Consider the following 22,611-nt stretch of genomic DNA (forward strand, 5'->3'; position numbering starts at 1 on the left):
TGGGTGGGGCATGGGATTAAGGAGGGCACTTGTTCTGATGAGCACTAGGTGTTGTATGTAAGTGAAGAATCACTGAATTCTACTCCTGAAATCAATATTGCACTGTGTGTTAGCCAAGTAGAACTTAAATCTGGGGGGGGAAAAAAAAAAAAAAAAAAAAAAATGAATAGAGAGAAGCAAAAAAAAAAAAAAAAAAAAGTTCTTTGTATATTTCGGCTAACAGTCCTTTGTCAGATATTTTGTAAATACTTTTTTCCACTCTGGATTATCTTCTCATTCACTTGATAGTGTTCTTTGCAGAGTGGAAATTTTAATTTTAATGGAATCCAGCTTATTAATTATTTCTTTCGGGGATCTTGCCTTTGATGTTATATCTGAAGTCATCTGCATACCTCAGGTCATCTACATTTTCTCCTATGTTGCCTGCTAGGAGTTTTATAGTTTTACATTTTTCATTTAGATATGTGATTTTGAGTTAATTTTTGTGAAAGGTATAAGGTCTTATCTAGATTAAGTTTTTTGACATGTAGATATCTAGTTGTTCAATCTGTTTTTGAGCTCTCTATTCTGTTCCATTGATCTGGGTTTTTAAAATTCTTTTCCCAATATTACATTGCAATGATTATTGTAGCTTTAGAGTAAGTCTTAAAGTCAGGTAGGGCCAAGTCCTCTGACTTTGTCCTTCAGTATTGTGTTGGCTATTCTGGATCTTTGTCCCTTCATGTGAACTTTATTTCTTTATTTTTTATTTTTTTAATTAACACATAATGTACAGGTCAATGAATCATCAGTCTTACACAATTCATAGCACTCACAATAGCACATACCCTCCCCCACTTTAGATTGAGTTTGTTGATATCCACAAAATAACTTGTTGGGATTTTCATTGAGATTACACTGAATCTTTAGATCAAGTTGGAAAGAACTGACATCTTGACAATACTGAATCTTCCCATCTATAAATATAGAATATACCCAAATTTGTTTAGTTCTTTGATTTTGTTCATCAGAGTGTTGTAGTTTTCCTCATATCATCTTGTCCATATTTTGTTAAATTTTGCCTAAATATTCCACTTTGGGGGGGCGGGCACTAGTGTAAATGGTAATGTGTCTTTAATTTCAAATCCTGCTTTCTCAGTTTGGTAAATAGGGAAGTGATTGACTTTTGTTTGTTAACCTTGTGCCCTGCAATCTTGCTATTATCACTTATTTGTTCCAGGAGTATTTTTTTTTTATTATTCTCTTTTGGATTTTCTACATGGATGATCGTGTCATCTACTAAGAAAGGCAGTTTTATTTCTTCTCGTCTATACCTTTTATTTCCTTTTTTTTCTCGTATTGCATTAGCTAGGAGTTTCAGTACAATATTGAAAAGAGTGGTGAGGTGAGAAGATCTTTGACTTATTCTTAATCTTAGTGGAAAAGCTTTGAGTTTCTCACCATTAAGTATGATGCTAGCTGTAGGATTTTTATAGATTCTCCTTATCAAATTGAGGAAATTTCCCTTTATTCCTGGCTTGCTGAGAGTTTTTATCATGAATAGGTGTTGGATTTTGTCAAGTGCTTTACCTGCATTTATTGATCAAATCATGTGACTTTACTTTTTTAACCTGTTGATGTCACAGATTACATTAATTGATTTTGAATATTGAATCAGCCTTGTATACCTCAAATAAACCTCACTTGTTTGTGGTGTCTAATTCTTTTTATACATTGTATTTGATTTGTAATATTTTATTGAGGATTTTTGCATCTACGTTCATGAGAGAAATCAATCTGTAGTTTTCTAGTAATGTCTTTATTTGGTTTTGGTATATTGGCTTCCGTGAGTGCATTAGGCAGTATTCCCTTTGCCTCTATCTTCTGGAAGAGTTTATAGAGAATTGATATAATTTGTTTCTTAAATGGTTGGAAGAAATCACCAATGAACCCATCTGTGCTTGGTGCTTTCTGTTTTGGAAGGTTATTATGTTAATTTAATTTTATAAAAAGATACAGATTATTTATTCTTGTGTCACTTTTGGGAAATTGTGTCTTTTAAGGAATTGGTCCATTTCATCTAGGTTATCAGATTTGTGGACATAGAGTTATTTACAGCATTTCTTTATTATCCTTTTAATATCTTGGGATCTGTAATGATGCCCTTAGTTTCATTTTTGATATTAGTAATTTATGTTTTCTCTCTTTTTTCCTTAGTTAGACTGGCTAGAGTCTAGATTTTATTGATCTTTTTAAAGAAACAGTTTTTGGTTTTATTTCCTCCATTAATTTCCTATTTTTTCTTTTATTGATTTCTGCTCTAGTGTTTATTTCTTTTGTTTAATTCATATTTAACTTGCTTTTCTTTTTCTAGTTTCCTAAGGTGGAAGTTCATCTTATTGATTTTAGGTCTTTGTTCTTTCATAATATTTGCATTTTAATGCTATAAATTCCCCTCTAAATACTGCTTTCACTGCGTCTTGCAAATTTTGATAGACTCTATTTTCGTTTTCATTTAGTTCAAAATATTTTTAAATTTCTCTCAAGATTCTTCTTTGATCTATATGTTATTTAGGAATGCATTGTTTAATCTCCTAGTATTTGGGATTTTCTAGTTATCTTTCAATTTTTCTGTTCTAGTTTAATTCTACTGTGGTCTGAGAGCAGACTATTGTATGTTATCTACTTTTAAAAATGAGTTAAGGTATACTTTATGGCCCAGAACATAGTCTGTCTTGGCGAATGTTCCAAGTGAGCATGAGAAGAATGTATATTCTGCTGTTGCTGGATTAAGTAGTCTATAGATGTAGATTATATTCAGTTGATCGCCATTCATTGATTGATGGTGTTTTCCTCTTATCTGCACTTTTTCGCTTTCCATGGTTTCGGTTATTCGTGGTTAGCCGTGGTCTGGAAGCAGATGATCCTCCTTTGATGTGTCATCAGAAGGTCAATAGTAGTCTAACCCTATGTCACAATGCCTGTGTCATTTGCCTCACTTCATCTCATCACGTAGGCATTTTGTCTCACATCTTAACAAGAAGGATGAGTATAGTACAATAAGATATTTTGAGAGAGTTAGGGACCCATTCACATAACTTTTGTTACAGTATATTGTTATAATTGTTCTTTTCATTAGTTATTGTTGTTAATCTCTTACTCTGCCTAATTTATAAATTAAACTTTATCATAACTATGTATATATAGGAAAAACAGTACATATAGGGATTTATTACTATCCATGGTTTCAGGCATCCACTGGGGATCTTGGAATCTATCCCCCCACAGATAAAGGGGAACTACTGAATGTCATTACTGATTTTCTGCTTGCTGGACCCGTTCATTTCTGCTGAAGTCTCCAGTTATAATAGTGAGTTCATCTGTTTCTCCTTGAGTTCTATCAATTTTTGTGTTACATGCCTTGACACTGTGTTGTTAGACACATTCATATTAATAATCATTATGTCTTCCTGGAGTAATGATGACTTTGTTATTAGGTAATGCTCCTCTTTATCCCTGATAACTTTGCTTGCTATGAAGCCTGCTCTGTCTGAAATTAATATAGCTACTCTTATTAAAATAGCTTCCTTTTGATTAGTGTTAACATGGTATATCCTTCTGTATCTTTTTACTTTTAACCTCTATGTGTCTTTATACTTAAATTGAGTTTTTTTGTAGATAGCATATAATTACTCCACTCTGACAGTCTTTGTTTTTTAACTAGTATATTTAGACCATTGAAATTTAAAGTGGTTATTGATAGAGTTGGATTAATAGCTATCATTTGTGTAACTGTTTTCTATTTGTTTTCCTTTTTCTTTGTTCCTTTTTCTTTTACTCTTTTTTTGCCTTTTGTGTTTTTGTTTGTGTGTTTGTTTGTTTAGAGAGGGAGAGAGAGACACAGGGGTCTAGAGAAGGAGGGAGAGGGAAAGAGAGAATCTGAAGCAGGCTCCATGAGTGTGAAGCCTGATATCACAATCCAGAGATCATGACCTGAGCCAAACTCAAGAGTCAGACACTTAACTTACTGAGCCACCAAGGCGCCTCATCTTTTTATGGGTTTTTTCCTCCACCTTTTTGGTTTTAATTGAGTATTTTATATGATTTTATTTCCTCTTTTATCATATCAATTATGCTTTCTTTTTAACTTCTTTAGGGAAAAAAATTTTAGGAAAATGTTTTTCCTAAATTCAACACACTTGCCATTATTATTATTTTGAACAAATAGTTTTCAGTTAGTTAAAGAATAAGAAAATTTAAAGTTTATATTTTACTTTCACTTAGTCATTCTCTGATGCTCTTCCGTTATGTCAACCCAAGTTTCCGCTCTTTATCATTTTTCTTTTCTCTTTTAACATTTCTTGCAAAGTAGGTCTACTGGTAACAAATCAATTTCTCAGATTCTCTCAAGTGTATTTGCCTTTATTTTGAAGGATAATTGCACAGTGACCAGAGTTCTAATTTGGTGTTTTTTCCTCTTAACACTAATCACTCCACTCCAAAACTCCACCCTCCTCTTATTTGCATGGTTTCTGAGAGGACCTGAATGAAATTCTTGTCTTTGCTCCTTTATTGATAAGGCAACGCCTACCACCAGGCTTCTTTCAAGAATTTTTCTTTATCTTTGGTTTTCTATCTTTAGCTTTTATTCTGCTTATTGTTCTCTGAGCTTACTGGATCTTGATTTGGTGTCTGACATTCATTTGGGGGAAGTTCTCGGTCATTATTGCTTCAGGTATTTCTCCTGTTCCTTTCTATTTCTTTTCCTTCTTGTATTCCAATTACACATATATTATACTTCTGGGGTTTTCCCATAGATCTTGAATATCCTGTTCTTTTTTTCCCAGTCTTTTTTCTCTGTGCCTCCAGTTTTAGAAGTTTGTATTTTATATATCATCAAACACACAGATTGTTACCTCAGCTATGTCCAACCAATGAAACTATGAAAGGTATTCTTCATTTTTGTTATAGCAATTTTCATCTCTGGCATTTCTTTTTTAATTATTATTTCTTGGAATTTCTATCTCCTTGGGGTGCCTGAGTGGCACAGTAGGTTAAGCTTCTGCCCTTGGCTCAGGTTCCAAGCCTGCATCAGGCTCCCTATTCAGCAGGGAGTCTGCTTCTCCCTTTCTCTCCGCCCTGCCCCCCAGTGATGCTCATGCTCTCTCTCTCTCTCAAATAAATAAATAAAGTCTTTAAAAAAAAAAAAAAAGGATTTCCATCTCTCTGCTTACAGTACCCGTTTGTTCTTGAATGTTCCCTACTCTAACACTGGAGACTTTTAATTTAAAACGACTATGTTCAATATACTCAGTCTGATCATTCCAACATCTAGGACATATATGGGTCTGTTTTTGATGCTTGATGCTTGCTCTGTCACTTCAAATTGCTTTTTGCCTTTTAGTATGCCTTGTTTTGTGTATATATATATATATTTTTTTTTTAAATTTGTATTTATTTATTTATTTGCAGAAGGGCAAACATGATGTACCAGGGGAAAGAAATTGTGGTACATAGGCCTTTACGAGCGAGTGGTGAGGCATGTGGGGCTGGGGCAGGCAGTCTACAGTTCTACAATTAGGTCTCAGTCCCGGACTTTGAACTGCACAAGTGCTTCTCACCTTTTTTACCCCCTTACGTGGCACATGACAGTTAAAGGGGAGCTAGAGTTGGGTATTTCCCTTCCCCCACATGGAAGACTACAGCAGGCTAGATTTGTTTCCTTCCCGCTACTTAGTTAGGCTCTGAGAAAAACCACAATAGGTTAGGCTCTGGTAAAATAGTTTCTCTTGAGGGCAAACTGCTAAGAACTGAATGCCCTAGCATATTTCAAAAAGGTTCCTTTTTTTCCCCCACTGAGGAAGCACAAAGGTATTTTTCTCCAGTCTTCACTCTGAGAACCTGATAGAACTCCTGTAGGTAAGCTCACAGAAGCGTGCTTCCCTCCTGCATGACTGGGTCCCCCTAGAATTTCTCTCTCTCAGCTTGTTCACATTGAGGCTCCAGCAATTCCTCAGTTACACTTCATGTATTCCTACCCCAGCACTAGTTCCTGTGGAGGTTTCTGCTCCATTAAGTTGTGATTCTTTCTATTCACCTGTCTCCAAATTTGGGGGCAGTGGTTTGCTCTGTGACCTCACTTCCCTAAGGGAATCTAAGAAGAGTTATTGATTTTCAATTTGTTCAGCTTTTTATTTGTTGTGAGGATGGAGTGTGACTTCCAAGCTCTTTACATGCCAGATAGGCAACTGGACTGACCTCTACCTTTTTAAGAAAATGCTTTCTTTCAGCCGTCATCTTCAAAGAAACATAGACTGACAGATTTTCTGAGGCCATGAATGGACAGGCTTTAAAAATTTATATTTTAAAAAGGAACCATGGATTTGTGTTCATATTTGTACTCCTCTCTAATATGCTTGTAAATTAAAAAAATTTTAACATCTGTTATGAGTCATGAGGCATAACCATCTCTACTGACTTGGAACATTTTCATTTTTTACCTGCAGCTCCTTTTTTGCATTTTAAAACTATGATGTGGCTATCGCCCAAAAATGGAGTAAAGGCCCTTTTAATTATCCAGATCTGCATTTCCTGTTAACTGCTTTTCACTCTGTGTGAGGGTCCCTACATGCAGAGATTTCTGAAGGGAGGAAATTAAACCTTTCTCACTAGGGAAAATTTGGCTCTTAGAAAGTGTTTAATGTTGCTGAAGTTGAACATGGACTTACTGTTATTAATAGAAAAAATGCTAATGATTGTAAAGTTTCTCAGCATTACATCAGACTTTCTCCCTTTGGCAAATCCCTTTGAAAATCAGAGTGGTTGTTGATACTTCCCAAAACACTTCTGTGTTGCACTGGGAGATGGTTGTGTAACCTTTCAACATAAAAAGTTCCTAACAAAATCTTAAAAAAGAAAAGAAAAGAAAAGAAAAAGAAGGCTTTCGGACACCTGGGTAACTCAGTCGGTTAAGCACCTGCCTTCGGCTCAGGTCATGATCCCAGCATCCTGGAATCGAGTCCCACATAGGGTTCCTTGCTCAATGGGAAGCCTGCTTCTTTTTCCTTCTCTCTCTGCCTGCCGCTCCCCTACTTGTGCTCTCTCTCTCTCTGACAAATAAATTTTTAAAATCTTAAAAAAAAAAAAAAAGTTTCCTGGAACAGCAGTTTGGGTATTTCTGTTTGCAATTGTCTCCCTGCTGGAAATTTTACATAAGAATGGTGTATATGTTGAGGAGAAACATAGGAAATTGATAAATTTTTTTTGTTAACTCTCAGTATGTGATCAGGGTCCATTGGACCCAATTTTAGTTTTTGAGTTTCCTTTTTGTGCAGTTTTAACTACATATACAAGTTGATATTTCATCATGACTTTTGTTATTAGTGATCTTCAAAAGAAAAAGGAGAAAAAAATTTTAGATATAACAGTTTATTCTATTATAATTATCATCAGGGCCCTTTTATAAATTTGAAATAAATTATGGAATTTCAATAATCTTTGCTTTTTTATCATTACTCATTAATTTATTTCCAACTATGCTTAAAAGACTAAAACAAATTATTATTTTTTTAAAGATTTTATTTATTTATTTGACGGACAGAGATCACAAGTAGGCAGAGAGGCAGGCAGAGAGAGAGAAGTGGAAGCAGGCTCCCTGCTGAGCAGAGAGCCTGATGTGGGGCCAATCCCACGACCCTGAGATCATGACCTGGGCCGAAGGCAGAGACTTAACCCACTGAGCCACCCAGGTACCCTTAAAACAAATTATTTAAATGGGAGAATGATAGAATCACTTAAGATGATACAGTGGTAAAATGTATCATCACTAAACTATTTTCGCTGGTATTCCAAAAGTTAGATCCCTCTTTCTCTCTCACTCACATACACACATACATACGCACGCATGCGTGCGAACCCCAGAATGTCTTTATTAGCTAAAAGAGAACATTGTTGATAATCTATTATCACTAGACATTGTTTTAGGAATTTATATAAATTCTATTATTTGAATCTCACAAAATACCAGTAAGATAATAAATTATTACTTCTGGTTTATCAATAAAGAAACTAAAGGTCTGAGAACATATACAGTGTTTTATATCTTGTATAAATATAAGTATAGTAACTTATACCATGTAAATATATGTATTTTAACTAATAAATAATATTCATTTGTTCAGGGAAATGTATATTTCAGATCCATATAAGATTTTGAATAAAATACATGTTCATTTGTTAATTATAAAAAAAATATTGAGCACCTACTGCCTATAAAACGTGGTCCCTGCCTTTAAGGCACATTCTAGTCTTACAGAGTGCTTAGACGTGTACAGAAGTAACCATAATACAGGGAAGAAAGTCCTGTGTCCTGGGATGACTGTGGTTTTGCAACAGAGGTGATTATTTCTCTTAGGTAGAGAAATTCTCTATGATGGTGGATCGTCTAGTGCATTCATAAGTGGGGAGAAAAAGGGTATTCCAGAAGGGATTATTCCAAGCATGCAGCCGAACATAGGAAAGAGGGCAGTTTACATGTGGCCAGCTAATTATAGGTATAAATGTAACAACCTGCTTCTCTGAATTTCTCTGTTTTCTGCCAATAGTTTGTTTCTTACTGCAATATTTGCTTTTAGATAGGAAGCATTTATTTACTCTTATATTCATGGATATTTATTCTTTTTATTAGTTTTATATGTTCATTGGGAATTACAGTCCTATATTGATAAATTTAATTTCTATGTGTTTTTCTTTACCATTAAATGTAACCCTAAAACCGTAATATTAATGTCCATAGCTCTAATTGTTTTTCATTACCGTAATATTAAGGTTAATAAAACAAATGTATGAGTAAATATTTATGTACAATTAATTTAGTTGGAATTCTATATTGAACCTACAAAAATCCAATTATTAATTATTATTGCCAATAATTTTTATTAATTCACATACTATTTTGCATACATCAAAATAATATCTTAATATAATTTTCTATATTCTGTTTGGTTCTAGTCCTCTTTTTTGTTGTGTTGCTTATGGGTCCCACATGGAGGCAGCAGACATAAAGATTAGAGACTTGCCAACAGATGGGTCTGGCCCCACTGCATGGCCTCAGGCATGGTACTTAGTCTCAACTTTCTCTGCTGTGAAATGGGGATGGACTACATACTTTGCAAGATTATCAATGAAGTTTAAATAACATACTGTCTATGTAAAGTCTTTATCCCATGTCTGGCATGGAGGAGATGTTCAAGTAGAGGTCACTGGGATTTCATTCCAGATTTTATATACTTCAAAGTACATAAGCTGACCAGAACCTAAAATAGGATACACTAGATGCTAACTCGAGAATGTCCAACCAATTAGACTTAAGGGAGGAGGTTTGTCAAATAAGTACATGAATCCCTAATGCTATTACTTTTGGATTATTTTGTTCTACTTAACTCTGGAAAGTTGAGTTTGTTAGCATTTTGATCAAAAGAACCATTAAAAACACATATTACAGTATGAGAAGGTAGAAAATTCTGATTGTATAATGTTGCACTTACTCAAACAGGAGTGTAGGCATTTTTTTTTTAAACAGCCATACTTTATTATCTTACAGATAAATCCAAAGCAGATGGCAAAGTTGCTGTGGTAGCCAAGAAAAGGGTAAGATCATGTTTCATTATATAAAATATGCAGACTTCAAATTCCATTTGATAAAACTTATTTTTAAAAGAAAATTGAATTAATATTTAAAAGCAAAATGACATATTATGAGTTTTTTTCTTCTAGACATTGGTTGAGTATGTGTTTCCTTTTTTAGGTTGACACTAGAAATTTAATATTTATGATTACTTATTTCACTGTTACAGAATTATCAGAAATTAGAACAATGAAAAATTTAAAGTTAACAAGTTAGCGATTGCTTTTATTTACATTGTATTTCACATACATACTCTCATATACTAAAATATTTTTTGTGTATCATATTATTGAAATGTGTGTGATCTCATGGAAAATTTAAATAATTAAAATCCACAGTTTAATATGAACTTTACCTTGAAGTTGAGAATAATATCAGCCATTTATATCAATCTAAACCTAACATCTTTTAAATAAAATTTGTAAAGTCAATAGCATTTTAAAAGAAGCTTAAAAATTTAACACATCATTCTGTACATTGTATTCAGGGAGATGTTTAACTACTTATTTTCAGAACTATGATTGCAATAGGAAGAACATTCTCCTCAAGTGGCAGTATTCTTAATAGGACACTACTTAAAAAGAGAAAGGCCCAATGGTTAAATTAAATTCTTTTAGACAAATAATATATTGATGTCATAAGAAAAAGAATTGTGATTGAAAGGAAAGACTGTCCCTCTAGTTTTTCCTGCATTGAATGGTGGGGTTGGTGCAGGGCAGACCCAGGGAAGGTTGGGTGTAACCCAACAGAAGAGAAAAAAATGTTGGTCACAGACCTATAGATGAACAGGCAATGAGGTAAGCATTATTTTTGTATTTTGAGTATGTATATAGTATGAGTCATTTCATTTTTGTCTTATTTATTTTTATCGTGAGTCCTTTTAAAAAATCTGATTTTGTTTTACACTTTTGCTTTTTGACTTGTAAAAGTAATCTGTATTTTTCACTGGCTAAATAATGTTGCACCTGTATCATAGAAGACAAGGTTGCCTTTTTCAAAGAAACGAAGTAGTACTTGTGTCTATGTGTGACCATTTAGACAGGAACATGTGAGAGAGTGCAGGATTATTAATGTGGGTGGAATTGTTTATTTTAGTCTCTGCTAAAGGATATTTACAATCAAAAATGATACAGGTAATAATGACTAACATTTTATTTTTGCCAGTGATTCTCAATGAACATGGTACTACTGTCTCTAGGACAGTGCCATTTAAAGTGTGAAGTAGCCTGTGAACTATTTATTATTTATTATTGGTCTGCAGTGAGACAAGAGCAAAATATGACAGGAACCATTTAGAAAGTTGTATAGCAATTTGACAGAGTCACTTTTGTCTGTTGAATATAATGATAAAATAGAATTTATATTTTATATTTATTTTTTATTTCATTTTTTTCCTAGTAACTTATTTTTAATTGTATAGAAGTATAGATCTGGGGCATACTGGGGGCAAAACTGGTCCTTTAAATATTATTTGAGAGACACTGCCCTATGTGTCTTGGAGTGTGTTGGGAATTTGTACAAGTGTCTTGGGCTACAGTAGTTTGGAGGAATAGAGGGCTTTTTGTTGGGCAACGCTAAGGAAACTAGCTATCTTGCAATGCATGGAACAAAACTATATAATGAAAACTCTTCAGCATTTGGCATGACTTTTGAATGTGCTGCTAGACTCAACAGACTACAGATATACAGTTGACCCTTGAACAACACAGGGTTGGAGCACTGACTGCTACAGTCAAAAACCTATGTATAACATTTGGCTCCCTTAAATTTAACTATTAATAACATGTTGTCAACTGAAAGCATAATAAAAACATAAACAATCAATTAACATATATTTTGTATGTTATATGTATTATATACTGTATTCTTACAATAAAGTAAGCTAAAGGAAAGGAAATGTTAAAATCATAAGGAAGAGAATATGCATATACAATACTGTATTGTAAAAAATCTGTGCGTAAGGAGACCTCTGAAGTTCAAACCTGTGTTGTTCAAGGGTCAACCATAATTGTATAAGGATTTAATACAAAGTAATACTGAAATATAACATGTTAGACAAAAAGCCAAGGAATTTAGAAAGCTTATCTTCTACTCAACATATTGTAACATATTTAGCTACGTACTTAACCATAAAGAGTAGAAGTGCAGTTACTGAGGTACCATGGAAAACATTTAAAAATCAGAAACAGGAAATTTGAGATGCCTTTTAACAGTCTTAAAATCAAATATTACTGAATTGACAGATAAATGAAATGTATTGTTCTCTTTGAATTTCAAAAAATAAACATTTAGAAATATTTCATAGTATTGCTACCCTTTATATATGTGTTAACATTAGAATTAATACTAAGAAATCTGCTACAGATATTGCATACGGAAATTACTTTTAGAAAATTATTTCTATTGTTTACCAATCTTACTCTGATATGTCCCCAAAGTCTACCTTAAAATTCGTCATTACATAAGTATAATATACATATTAATTGCTTCTTTTTCTAATTTATTATCAAGACAGTCTTCTTCGGGGCACCTGGGTGCCTCAGTCAATTGAGTGTCCAACTCTTGATTTCAGCTCAAGTCATGATCTCAGGGTGGTGAGGTAGAGCCCCCCACCCCATCAGCCTCCACACTCAACACAGAGTCTGCTTGAGATTCTCTCTCTCTGTCTGTCCCTCTTCTTGCTTTCACCTCTCTTTCTCTGTCTCTCTAAATAAATAAATGAAATCTTAAAAAAGAGACATTCTTCCTCACATATTAAAAGTTTTGGCCATGTTATTTTCAAGTACTAGAGACTGGATGTGGCCCTGATGTGTTGTGGGATTTCTGTGGTATTTTGTTACTAGGTCATCTCATGTCATAGCACACAGAGAATTATTTCCCCTATAGAGAATTATTTTCCCAAACTCATTTGGGAGAATATAATACTTCCCATTTTCTATGCTTGGGCAATCTATAATTTATTTTAGAATATTATCTCTCTTTAAGATTTGTTTCTTTTCTTTCATGATATAAAATGTCTTATCTCTTACTACTTAGCTGAAAAGTAGTTTCATACCCTTGCCAATACCTGTTATTTCTTCTGTTGGGAATACAAGTTGGAGGAGCCACTTTGGAGAACAGTATGGAGGTTCCTCAAAATGTTAAAAATAAAACTACCCTACCATCCAGCAATTGCACTACTAGGTATTTACCCAAAGGATACAAAAATACATGCACCCTAATGTTTATGGCAGCATTATCAACAATAGCCAAACTACGGAGGAGCCCAAATGTCCATTAGCTGATGAATGAATAAAGAAGATGTGGCATGCATACACACACACACACACAGGAATATTACTCAGGCATCAAAAATAATGAAATCTTGTCATTTACAATGACATGGATGGAGCTAGAGTATATTATGTTAAGTGAGATAAGTAACTCAGAGACAAATACTATATGATCTCACTCATAGGTGGAATTTAAGAAAACAGACAAACATAAGGGAAGGGGAAAAGAAAAAAGGAGAGAAGGAATCAAGCAATAGAAGACTCTTAATGATAGAGAACAAACTAAGGGTTGATGGAGGGAGGTGGGTGAAGGGTGTTAGGAGGACACTTGTTATGATGAGCACTGGGGGTTATATGTAAGTGAGGAATCACTGAATTCTACTTCTGAAACCAATATTGCACTGTATGTTAAATACCTAAAATATACATAAATTTTAAAAAATGCATATACTCTCCTACAGTCTAGAAGAGAACTCAGATATTTAAATTAAAAAGAATTATATAAGAATGAATGAAGTGTGGGGTCCCTGGGCGGCTCAGTCAGTTAAGCATCTGCCTTTAACTCAGGTCATGGATCCCTAGGTCCTGGGGTGGATCACTGCATTGGGCTCCTTGCTTAACAGGGAGTCTGCTTTTCCCTCTCTCTATGCTCCCTCCCCCACTCATGCTCTGTCTTGCTCTCTCTCTCTCAAATAAAATCTTTTTTCAAAAAAGAAGGAATGAAGTATGTCTACAATAAAGTTATAAGTAAAAACAAAAAAAAAGTAGTTTCTGTTCTTATGTCCACCACTACTTCCTGTTGGTACATTTTTCTATAGATCCTGTACAGATTGACATTATCCAAACTTATTTATTCATGATAGGGATGACTGGCATTTATCTTACTGATTTTGTCTTCAAATTAGTTGTTCTCAAGCATACACATATAGAAATGCATTTTTATTTTATGATAAATATATTTTATTTCTCTTTTATAGTATAGTTACAGTATTTTGAAATTATTCATGTAGTCAGATATATTAATTATGTTACAGGCTACAATTACTGTAACAAGGAGACTCCATATTACAGGGAGTCATATAAGATAGGAGTTTATCTATCACTTTATTCTATACCTGACCAAAGGTGGGCCAATGATCCAGGGTAGGAGGAGGCTTTGCCCCACAAAATCATTTAGACTCCCAAGTTTTTTCTGTTTTATTGTTATATGAACCCCAAGGGTATGGTCCTAATCTATATGGTCAAAAGTTGAGTGCACTATCACATCCACATTCTGGCCCATGAAAAGAGGTAAGGTGGAAAAGGAGTACAAACAATTAGTTGAACAAGAAACATGAACTTGAAGCTGTGCATGTCATTTCTCTGACATTGCATTGGCAAAACTTAGTAATATGTCTACACCCAGTGCCAAAGGGAAGGAGGGGACTGCAGCTTCTAACTGGACCAGTTTAGATACTGGGGTTACAGTTAGTGGTCTGTGACTTTCATTTAAGAATAGAGAATGGTATAAAAAAAAAAAAAAGAAAGAATAGAGAATGGTATGTTTCAAAATATTTCTTATAAAAGGGATTGGTTAGGTCTGATAGAGCTGAGAAGCTTCTTGATTGCCTCATTTGACCCTCACAATACCAGTGGGAAATAGGTATTACCATAATTCTTCTTACAAAGAAACTGCTCCCAGGGGTATTAAGTGACTAACTGGAGAGGCTGAGCCAGGGTAGAATTCCAGTTCTGATAGTCCATAATACCACAGCTTCTTTTAACATTTCTTCGGTTTTTAAATCCCTTTACTATCTTCAAAATACCAAATCACTTTTTAGTGTCTTTTTAAGTATCCAAATCACTTTGTATATTTGACTCTTAAATAATCGGAAACTTCATCCTTATGAACAGGCACAATTCTAGCTTTAAAACAATTCTTCCAGGCACATGGCACATGGGTGGCTCCATCGGTTAAGTGCCTGCCTTCAGTTCAGATCATAGAGCCTGCTTCTGAGCCCTCTCTTCCCAGTTCCTGCGCTCACTCTCTCTTTCTCTCTCAAATAAATAAGTAAATAAAATCTTAAAAAGAAAAAAAAAAACACAATTCTTCATCAATATAGTACTTTCAGATTATAAAACATTTATGCAAATATTGTCTTTCACTTCAGACCCTTGGGAAGAAGGCATAGAAGACAATATCATCATCACCTTACAAAGGAAAAAATTTATAGTTAGAGAAATCAAGGAAATCGTCAAAGCCACACAGTGCTCCTTAGGTAGTTTTATTTAAAATTAATTAGTTTTCCTTAGTTCTTATTCAAGTATTAGCAAGATAGTCCTACTAGAGTTTGAGTGTTAATTTCACCTAATAAGTAGTTTTTATTTTTCTATACATTTTGGATATATGGCTATTGAAGATACTATATTTTTTCAAGATTTTATTTATTTACTTACTTATTTAAAGATCTGAGAGAGAGAGTGTGTGTGTGCAAGCAGGCAGAGGGACAGAAAGAGAGGGAAAGAGAGAATCCTGAGCAGACTCCATGCTGAGCTCAGAACCCAAAGTGGGCTCAGTCTCACGACCCTGAGGTTATGACCTGAGCTGAAACCAAGAGTCAGACGCTTAACTGACTGAGCCCCCCAGGATCCCCTGAAGATAGTATTTTTTTTTAAGATTTTATTTATTTATTTGACAGAGATCACAAGTAGGCAGAGAGGCAGGCAGAGAGAGAAGAGGAAGCAGGCTCCCTGCAAAGCAGAGAGCCCGATGCGGGGCTCGATCCCAGGACCCTGAAATCATGACCTGAGCCGAAGGCAGAGGCTTTAATCCACTGAGCCATCCAGGCGCCCTGAAGATAGTATTTTTTAAAGATAGAACTGTTTAATATAAAACTCAATATGTGGACAAGAAGAAGCTGTTGGTGTGAAACCAAAAGGCAATAATAATAATAATAATATGTATTAAGTGCCTCCTAAGGCCAGGTGTATACGAGTGTTACTTCATTTGATTCAACAACTATTGTGTAAGAGAGTCAGTGTTGGGGCACCTCGGTGGCTCAGTGGGTTAAAGCCTCTGCCTTTGGCTCAGGTCATGGTCTCAGGTCCTGGGATTGAGCCCCGCATCGGGCTCTCTGCTCAGCAGGGAGCCTGCTTCCCCTCTCTCTCTGCCTGCCTCTCTGCCTTCTTGTGATCTCTCTCTCTGTCAAGTAAATAAATAAAATCTTAAAAAAAAAAAAAAAAAGAGTCAGTGTTGTCTCTTGTTCGTGAATGAAGAAAACAGGCATAGGGCTATTCACCACTGTCGAAAATTTAATACAGAAGTGAATGATAAAAAAGTAAGTTAATTCGCTGTATAGCTCCTTATCCTGGGTTGCAAATCCTAACAGTCTGTTTTATTTATTTGTATTTATGTAAACAAATGTGTATACATACATGTAAAAGTATTTTGTGATTGTCTTATTTTTAGAACAATGAAATCTGATTATATGTTATTCTGTAGATTTAACACTTAGGCTAACAGATAAAGATCTGTTTTTAATCTTCAGAGCCTACAATAGCAGATCTATCACGGTTAGTCAGTCAGCCCTATAGTGATGAGTGAGTGGGAGTTTTCAAGTCACAGGTATGGCTACATGTAGTGCTCTCATAAACCTTCTTGTATATATATCTTTAAATACTGACGCCATTATTTTTGTAGGATAAATTCCCCAAATGGGCTTGAAAGATCAAAACTAACCACAGTGTCACCTGCCTCCCTTGAATTGTGAAAGGACCTTGAGGAATAAGTTGTCCGAGTTCTGTGTTGGCCTGTGCTGGGTTCCACTGGTGGTTGCTGCCGCCTCTTTGAACCAAGATGTAAGAATGTTGCCACCTTGAAAACCATTGCTAAGTGCCAACTGGGAGTAGTGCTTCTTGGGTCAAGTAGGAGAGCTATATCTAAAAGCCGCTGCCATTCCCAAAGGCTCCTTTGAGCTGTTCAGCTGTTCTGTGGCTACCCGTTAAGATCGAGGTGAGGAGTATTAGGTGCACACACCTTTTCACCTGACCACCACTCTGCCTAGTGGAGCAGTCTGAACGAAAGAGAATTAGAGTAAGCCTCACTAATCTCTGAGTCCCACTTGAAAAAAATAAGAAGGGGAAGATCTAGATTGTCTCTAAGTCCCTTTCTGCTCTAATATTCCATGAAATATTTATAACAGCTCGGTAAGTAATTTCAGAATGTCAAAGGACTTGTGCAGACCAGAGTAAATAATCCGGGTCAGTTGGCCCTAGAAAGAATGAAATGAAAGAATAAAAATAGTAGTGTATCAGGAAATGGGTGGAGTGGCTGATGCTGTTACCTGTTACAGATTCTGAAAGATGTTTAAATATAAAACCAAGTATGGGGCGCCTGGGTGGCTCAGTGGGTTAGGCCTCTGCCTTCAGCTCGAGTCATGGTCTCAGGGTCCTGGGATCGAGCCCCACATCGGGCTCTCTGCTCAGCAGGGAGCCTGCTTCCTCCCCCTCTCTCTCTGCCTGCCTCTCTGTCTACTTGTGATCTCCCTTTCTCTGTCAAATAAATAAATCTTTTAAAAATAAATAAATAAATAAATAAATAAAACCAAGTATTCAGGAAACAGCATATTGTGGTGGACAGAATAGAAACTTAGGAATGAACCAGATCTGACTTCTGTAGCTAGTTCTGCTACTTAGATGTGTGACCTTCTTTGTTTTAGAAACCAAATAATAATTACCTTGTGTGAGTGTTATAAAGGTAACATGTGTGTGAGTGTTATAAAGGTAACATGAAAAACAATTATAATAGGTTTGGGTTTACTGTATTTTAGTAGGTGCTTGTTTAATAAATGCCTAGTACTTCTCTAATTTCTAAGAAATAGGAAGGATTTAAGAATATTTAAAATTTTCAGATTTACAATAGCATCATAGTTCTATTAGGTTAGATTATGTCAAAGTTTCTTTTTAAAATTAACTCCCACATTTTTTTTAAAGATTTTGTTTATTTATTTGACAGACAGAGATCACAGGTAGGCAGAGAGGCAGGCAGAGAGAGAGGAGGAAGCAGGCTTCCTGCTGAGCGGAGAGCCCTAAGCGGGGCTCAATCCCAGACCCTGGGATCACAACCTGAGCCAAAGGCAGAGGCTTTAACCCACTGAGCCACCCAGGTGCCACTAACTTCCACATTTTAATCATGATTTAATTTTTTCAAAGTAATGTAATAACATTATATTTGGAGGACAGAACTTTTTTAAATCATCTAAAATCCATCCGCACGAATAAAAACTTTAAATTAATTTTTGCATTTGTTTACAGTTGTTTATATATGCATGTTTATTTGCATAGTTTTAATCATTGAGCAATGTGCTGTTAATGTTCATTTATGTATTGTGTCACAAATCTTTTTCATGTTGCCTTATAGTTCTTATTACTTTTAAGAGTTGGGGTTTTTTTAAATTAGTGAAATAGCATTATGAGAAAACAAAAAAGAGCAGATATAAATTCTTTCCCAACTATAATTTCACTTCTGAAAGAAAAGCCACTGTTAATAGTTTTATATACTTTATGCATATATAAATATATATAGTATATGTGCAAATAAATGTGAAAAACAATATATAATATTTACATGTATAAAATATATATACTTTATTAACATGAATGTAATGAATTAAACCTTACTTTTTTCATTCAATAATATATTGTGGACATCTGAGAAGAATGGGAAAGTCAGAGATCTACCAGCTTTACCAGATATATCCCATTTGCGTAGCATATCTTTTTATAGAAGCTTCTTCATTTATTGAACATTCTCCTGGACATTTAGGTTGATTCTGGATTAGCAAAATTATAAATAAAAATGCAGTAACATCATTGTACACAAATCTCTTTAAATGTTTCTGTAAATATTTCTACACTAAAAATTGCTAGAAGAGATCTTGCTGAGTCAAAGAGTAGGCACATTTTCAGTTTAGCCAAATTGCTAAACATCTCCCATCCAAAAAATTCCCCAACATTATGGTACCAATTACAGTCCTGTTACTAGTGTAAGGGAATGTCTAGACTGCCTTAACATGCCAACTCTAGCCATTACCAGTCTTTTTTCTTTATAAATTGTTTTATTTTATTTTCATTATAAATTTATGTAATACATCCGAGGGAAGAAAATACCAAAGGTTCCAAAATGTGTAAAATGGAAAGTTCAAGTCATTTTCTACCTCTTGTTGCCCCATCTCTAACATTTTACTATTTCAAAATCTGGAAATAAGCATCTTTGTACATTTTTGCACAAATTCAACAGAATAATTCCTGTAAGTGAAATGTCTGGGGTAAAGGATGTGAGTATTTAAAATTTGTTTATGTATAAGAAAAGACTGAAAATTTGTTATATATTGAAGGAAACTATGGAGGCGTAACAACCAAATGTAATGTGAGATCCTACTTTGGGTCCTGAAACAGAAAAAGGACATCAGTGGGAAAACTCATGAAATTTGAATTAGGTCTTTATTCAGTTAATGGTTTTGCAGCAATGTTAATTTCTTGTTTTGATAACTGTACTATGATTATGTGTAATGTTAACATTGGAGGAGGCTGGTTGAAGACCATGTGGGAACTCTTTTGAGCTATATATGTAACTTCCTGTGAATCTAAAGTTATTTCAAAATAAAAGTTAAAAATTCCAGTCAAGCATCATCAAATTCTCTTCAAAACAATTATGTCTGAGTACTCCTACCAGTGCTTTTCCTACTCTCTTGCCAGTTTTAGATATCTTTACATATTTGCCAATATTTAAAAGGAGATATAAAATAACAATAACATTGTTTTCAGTTGCTGTTATCTATTTTTTTTACTTTAATGAGGTTGAGCACATTTTTTTTTTTAGATTTTATTTATTTATTTATTTGAGAGAGAGAGAGAGAGAGAGAGAGAGCGTGCACAAGTGGGGGCAGCAGCAGGAGGGGGATAAGCAGGGAGCCTGATGGAGGGCTCCATCCCAAGACCTCAGGATCATGACCTGAGCCAAAGGTAGACATTTAACTGACTGAGCCACCCAGGTGCCCTGTTGGAGCACTTTGTAATGCATTTATTGGACTTTGTATTTCTTCTGAAAACTATTTATACCCTTGCCTGTTTCTTCCATAGACTGGCTTCTCTCTCTCTCTCATTTTTTTTTAATTGAATTGTAGGTGTTCTCTTTAATTTTTGATTGTTAATACTTAATATGCTGCAAGCATTTCAGTTTCCCTTTTTTATATATTTTAAATTTTATATTTTATATTTTTATAATTTTTTCCCTTTTTTATAATTCTTTTGCTGTACTTACATAGTAAAAAAATTTTTTTTTCTTTTAGGATTTTAGAGCTTTTGTGACATGCTTTGAAAGACTGCCCTTTCATTAAACAAAATATGTTGTGATTCATTTAATCTTTCTTTAATTCCTGTTGGTCACACTTTGATGAAAATCTCCATGAATATTGCTTCCTTTCCCACCACATGTTTGGTTTCCTTCTGACAGCTCCCAGTAGGAGGATCCCTGGGACAGTGATAGGAATACATCAGGTTGTTCACTCTCACCAGCAGTGCATACAAATGCCACAGTCAGTGACAGGTGTTCTCACATAAAAATGTTGTTGCCAGTGTACATCATACTTTGTTGTTTTAATTTGCATTTCTGTGACTTGTAATAAATTGCCTGTGTCTGAATTCTTAATATTATCTTGCAAATTTATATGAATACTTTATATGCTAGTAATGAAAATATAAATTTTTGCCATCATTTCAGTATATGCTTTTCCCAGCATATTGCTTGTTTTTCTATTATTTTTTTCCTGGAAATATGGAGGTTAAATATTTGTATGTGGTCACATCTGCATTTCTGAGATTTTTTTATTTCTTACTTAGCATAGGCTTCTTCATAGATAATAATGCAGTGGAGTGAGTAAGAAGAAGAACATCTAGAGGTAGACTGTTGAGGTAACAATCCTGGCTCTGTCACCTACTAGCAATATGATCTGAAATTAGCTACTTTGTAAGATCTCAATTTCCCATTAAGTGGGAAGAATGGAAGTATTGCAAAGACTCTGACTCTGACAATTTGTGTAAAGATTGCTCTAACAAGTTGTGTAAAGCACATAACATAGTGCTTACAACATAGGAAACATTTCACAAATGTTAGCTATTATGGGAATATAGATTTATTTCTATATGAGATATGAGGATAGGGTATAAAAATTGTATGCAACTTGCTAAGATGGGGTTCAGGACATGCTACCCCAAAGATGGCATCTTGGTATATTGAATATTTCAAGCTGAAAGATTTTATGAAATGGCAGGTGCAGGAAGAATTTTCTGACTTTTTCTGGAGCAGGTTATAAGAGCCTCACGTAAGATATCATCCTTACAATGGAAGGAAAGGAGGTTTCTTATCTCCAAAGGTAGAGGGAACCTGAGAGGAATCTGAGGGAGTAAGCCTTGCTATTTCCACAGTTTACTATACTTAATTCCTACCTTTTCATATCCTGTCACATTTTCCCATGACCTTCTACTCTTCAAACCTAGCTTAAAAACTTAGGTTTAACTGCTTCTTTGGATGTTCATGTCCTTAATGAAGGCTGCCATGTCACATAAAACTTACATTAAATAGGGGCGCCTGGGTGGCTCAGTGGGTTGGGCCACTGCCTTTGGCTCAGGTCGTGATCCCGGGGCCCTGGGATCAAGTCCTGCATCGGGCTCTCTGCTCGGTGGGTAGCCTGCTTCTCCCCACCCCACCCCACCCTCTGCCTGCCTCTCTGCCTACTCGTGATCTCTGTCAAATAAATAAAATATTTTTTTAAAAAAACTTATATTAAATAAATCTGTATGCTTGTTTTTGTTTGTTCTTTTTTAAAAATTTATTTACTTATTCAAGAGAACCCCCAAGCAATCACCCCACTAAGAGTGGAGCCGAATTGGGGCTTGATTCCAGGACCCAGAGAGCATGACCTGAGCTGAAATCAAGAGTTGGACAATCAACTGACTGAGCCACCCATGCGCCCCTAAATCTATATGCTTTTTCTCTTGTTAATCTGTTTTTTTGTTACAAGGGCCTCCCTGGAGAAATAAGAAGGGTAGAGGAAAAAGATATTTTTCTATCCTACACTGCCAGTTACTCCAATACCATTTATTGACTAACAAGTAATGTTTCCCTTCTTTACTCTTTTTTATCTTCCTTATAATATCTGCCATCTTCACTATGTGACATATGACATTTAATATGTCAGAATGCCTACTTCTCTATCTATTCATCCATTGGGTCTTAAATTTCAAATTGCTTTAGTTATTGTTTATCTTTTCTTTAATGTGTATATTTGTGATCCTTCATTAGTATAATCTTTAAAAATTATTCTCATAGTTCTTATCTGTTTACTTTTTCAGACTGTATTGTGTCTTTGCATATGTGTGTGTGTGTGTGTGTTTGTGTGTGTATATGTATAATGCATGTATGTATTTTCTGTATATTATCGTGTTTTGACATTCTGAAAAATCTTTCTGGCTGGGGAAGAACTGCCCCTTACCAGTAGCAAAGGATACATCTTTCATATGCAAATCAACCAGTTCTAAACCCTTATTCCTCAACTAACTTCTTAGCAAACTCTGAAATACCAAGCCAATATTTCCATTGCCCTCAGTCATCCCATAATTGAATACCAGGCAACTGGT

General features: G+C 34.8%; 1 protein-coding gene across 1 annotated transcript in view; it reads left to right on the forward strand.

Annotated features, from left to right (window-relative positions):
* Window positions 1–22,611, forward strand: part of ZCWPW2 (zinc finger CW-type and PWWP domain containing 2) — a 93,273-nt gene that overhangs the window by 50,065 nt on the left and 20,597 nt on the right. The window contains exon 5 of the mRNA XM_032861012.1: window positions 9,581–9,627. Coding sequence (XP_032716903.1) covers window positions 9,581–9,627 — 47 coding nt within the window. The remainder of the gene's footprint in view (window positions 1–9,580; window positions 9,628–22,611) is intronic.

Source organism: Lontra canadensis, unplaced genomic scaffold, assembly GCF_010015895.1.
Source record: "Lontra canadensis isolate GAN:19392208 unplaced genomic scaffold, GSC_riverotter_1.0 scaffold20, whole genome shotgun sequence".
Taxonomy (NCBI): Eukaryota; Metazoa; Chordata; class Mammalia; order Carnivora; family Mustelidae; genus Lontra; species Lontra canadensis.